The following is a 3,468-nucleotide window of genomic DNA, read 5'->3' on the forward strand; positions in this document are numbered from 1 at the left end:
TCATACCCAACATATATCCCCAACCTTCTTTGGGGACCCACCTTTGTGCATTGTGGTGGAGCAATTGGAACATGTACCGCATATCCAAAAATTCGAAGATGGGAAATATTTGGCTCTTGACCAAAAGCCAATTGTAATGGGGAGAATTCATGATAACTGGTTGGCCTTATGCGCACAAGTGCTGCTGCATGCAAAATAGCATGTCCCCATACCGAAACAGGAAGTTTTGTCCTCATTAGCAATGGTCTAGCTATCAATTGTAGGCGTTTAATCATTGATTCTGCTAGACCATTTTGAGTATGAACATGAGCAATCGGATGTTCAACTGTTATTCCAATGGCCATACAATAATCATTAAAGGCTTGAGAGGTAAACTCACTACCATTATCAAGACGAATTTTCTTTATCACATTATCTGGAAATTGTGCTCTTAACCTTATTATTTGAGCCAACAATCTCGCAAAAGCCATATTATGAGTTGATAATAAGCACAGATGTGACCATCTTGTAGATGCATCAATCAAGACCATATAATATTTAAATTGTCCACATGGATGGTGAATTGGCCCACATATATCATCCTGTATACGTTCCAGAAATGCAGGGGATTCAATCCCAACCTTAGTTGCTAATGGTTTAATAACCAATTTTCTTTGAGAACAAGCAGCACAAGAGAATTCCTTAAATTGAAGAATCTTTTGGTTCTTCAAAGTATGCCCATGTGAATTCTTAATTATTTTACGCATCATATTAGAACTGAGATGGCCCAGCCAGTCATGCCAAATGATAAAATTGTTAGAACCATTAAATTTTTTGTTTACTACAACATGTGTTTCAACCGCACCAATACTTGTATGGTACAACCCAAAAGAAAGTGCGGATAATTTTTCATGCACAAACTTTTCTGCCGCTTTCATTGTAATAATATAAAGGTGCTCAACCTGTCCTTCATTGGCAGTCTCAACATGATAGCCATTTTGGCGAATAACCTTGAAACTTAATAAGTTTCTTTGAGACTTGCTACAATACAATGCATTATTAATGGCCAATATTGTTCCTCCAGGTAGTAATAAGGTCGCTTTTCCAGAACCCTCAATTAATTTTGTACTACCAGATATTGTATTAACATAGGCCTTTTTCATAACCAAATGAGAGAAATATTTCTTTTCTCTTAATATAGTGTGAGTTGTAGCACTATCCAAAAGGCACATATCTCCATTACTCATCGTGGATCCAATTGAAGACTGGGGAATTTTATTTATCTTCATAAAAATAAAAATACATCCTATGAATTACGGAAACTAACAACAGAAAACTTAAGTACTAATCCTTGAAAAGAAAACAACATAGAGAACTTAAGTACTACTCAAAAATAAAACAACATAAGGAAAACTTAAAACACATAAAAAATAACAACATAACACATTCCCCAGTGAAATGATCAAATCTCAATTTTGATCTCCAAAGAAGTCAACTTCCAAATGAGTAATATCATCAAGTCCATCAAAATCATCATCTTTCAAAGCCAAAGTAGCTTCAACATTATCATCATATTTTCGTGAAGGCCCTATCTCATCATCATTCTTTAAAGTCATGTGTGACTCCACCGGGGCATTAGTAGAAGAGGCACCATCTCTATTTGCCTTTCTTTTGAAGGAATTTTGATAAAGCCTGGCAAAATGTTCAGGCGCCCGACATTCATTTTTCCAGTGACCTTTCAAACCACAACGATGACAGTTGCTCCTTGAAGGATTGCCTTGATAACCCATATTGTTCTCCCTTTTATGGTGACCACCATCACGACAATTATTATATCGTCCCTTGCCCTTGCCACACCCACGCTCATTATTATGGCCCCTATTATTTTGTCTTCTTTCAACTGGGCCATGTCCTGCTACCACATTCGCTTCCGGGATTCGAGCAGTTCCAGTGGGACGGGCTTCATGATTTTTCAATAAAAGGGTATTATGTCGCTCAGCCACAAGAAGACATGAGATCAAATCAGCATGCTTTTTAAAACCCTCTCACGGTACTGCTATTATAATACCAAATTGGAGGCATGAAGTCGTAAGAGTCTTCTCCAACATATCCTCATCAGTTATATTATCCCCACATAACTTCAATTGGGAAGTAATTCTATAAACTGCAGAGTTATAATCACATACAGTTTTAAAATCCCGTAACCGTAAGTGAATCCACTCATAACGAGCCCTGGGCAATATCGTTACCTTAATGTGGTCATACCTTTACTTCAAACCAGTCCATAATTCAAGTGGGTCTTTCACTATCAAGTATTCAACCTTCAATCCTTCATCTAGATGATGATGAAGGAAAATCATTGTCTTGGCTTTGTCCTGACTCGATGTTGTATTATCCTGAGTAATAGTGGCACCAAGACCTTTGGTGTCTAGGTGAATTTCAGCATCAAGTACCCATGATAGGTAATTTTTTCCGGAGATATCAAATGCTACAAACTCAAGCTTCGACAAATTCGACATGATGATCAAAATAGATGAAAGAGTAGACTCAACTTGGAGCGACGGTAATGAAGTTAGAGACTCGTGCTGATAACGTGTTGTAAAACAAGCTCAAAGTAACAATATAAAATATTAGAACAAGAGAACAATATTGAATAAAACAATGTAAAGATGACTTTCTTCTTTTCTTTCAAGTGTGTAGTACATCACATATCATATCTCTATTTATACTACTCCATAGAGAGGGGGTTACAAGATTGTCTTGAATATGACATTAACCCTTTGAGAAGGTGGGAAGAATATGTGGTTGTGGGAGATGAATGAGGGAATAGTGGAGGTGTGGTATAAATATATATAATGATGCACATAATGGTGAATTAACTCCTAGAAGTTATGGACATCCATATTATCATATTTACAACATGGTTGAAATTGTTGTTTGAGCATATGACTTTTTTATGCATATTAGAAATTGGTGTGGTTTTGAAACGGCTAAAGCCATCAATAACAGAGGAGTTTGAAATTCTTCAAACTATGTGATTCGAATGTTGTTTCATCGAATCAAAATTTTATTTGGATCTGGAATATGGAGTTACATCTCATGTAGCTACTAATTTATGACGAGTGGGTTGAGCAAAAGTCTGAGGAAATTGACAAAAATCCACTTAGGAATTGACAAACTTAAAGCTCCACGGTTGAAATTCTTCTTTGAGAATAAAATTTTCACTTTTTGATGTTTAGAAACTGATTGAGAGTGATATTCGTTTTCACCGTCACGTATTTAAATAGCGTTGGTTTAAATAATGCTAATTTAAAATAAACTTCAATACTATTTTTTCATAATTTGCCATTCAAAAGCACTTTAACAAAAGATTTATCAGACATAATTATCTTTTTGTTAAATATTTAAAAAGAATTTATCAAATGATTTGATCAAACACAAATTATTTCTCTAAGTTATTTTGATAGAAGCACTTCTCGAAATAAGCAA

At 35.4% G+C, this 3,468-nt stretch overlaps 1 protein-coding gene across 1 annotated transcript; it reads right to left on the reverse strand.

Annotated features, from left to right (window-relative positions):
* Window positions 1-1,448: 1,448 nt before the first annotated feature.
* Window positions 1,449-2,498, reverse strand: LOC132601427 (uncharacterized). The gene is made up of 3 exons (XM_060314506.1): window positions 2,258-2,498; window positions 2,048-2,143; window positions 1,449-1,939 (listed from the first exon to the last, which is right to left on the reverse strand). The coding sequence occupies exons 1-3, from the start codon at window positions 2,496-2,498 to the stop codon at window positions 1,449-1,451; spliced, it is 828 nt and encodes a 275-aa protein (XP_060170489.1).
* Between the last annotated feature and the right edge of the window lie 970 nt (window positions 2,499-3,468).

The sequence above is a fragment of the Lycium barbarum genome, chromosome 7, assembly GCF_019175385.1.
Source record: "Lycium barbarum isolate Lr01 chromosome 7, ASM1917538v2, whole genome shotgun sequence".
In the NCBI taxonomy this organism is placed as follows: Eukaryota; Viridiplantae; Streptophyta; class Magnoliopsida; order Solanales; family Solanaceae; genus Lycium; species Lycium barbarum.

Excerpts from the sequence above, each read along its gene's own strand:
- LOC132601427 (XM_060314506.1), bottom strand. The coding sequence starts at position 2,498 with ATGTCGAATTTGTCGAAGCTTGAGTTTGTAGCATTTGATATCTCCGGA. Across the intron at positions 2,144-2,257 it reads CCCACTTGAATTATGGACTG|TTTATAGAATTACTTCCCAA; the intron begins GTTTGAAGTAAA and ends ATAACTCTGCAG. Across the intron at positions 1,940-2,047 it reads GACTTCATGCCTCCAATTTG|CCCGTCCCACTGGAACTGCT; the intron begins GTATTATAATAG and ends AAAATCATGAAG.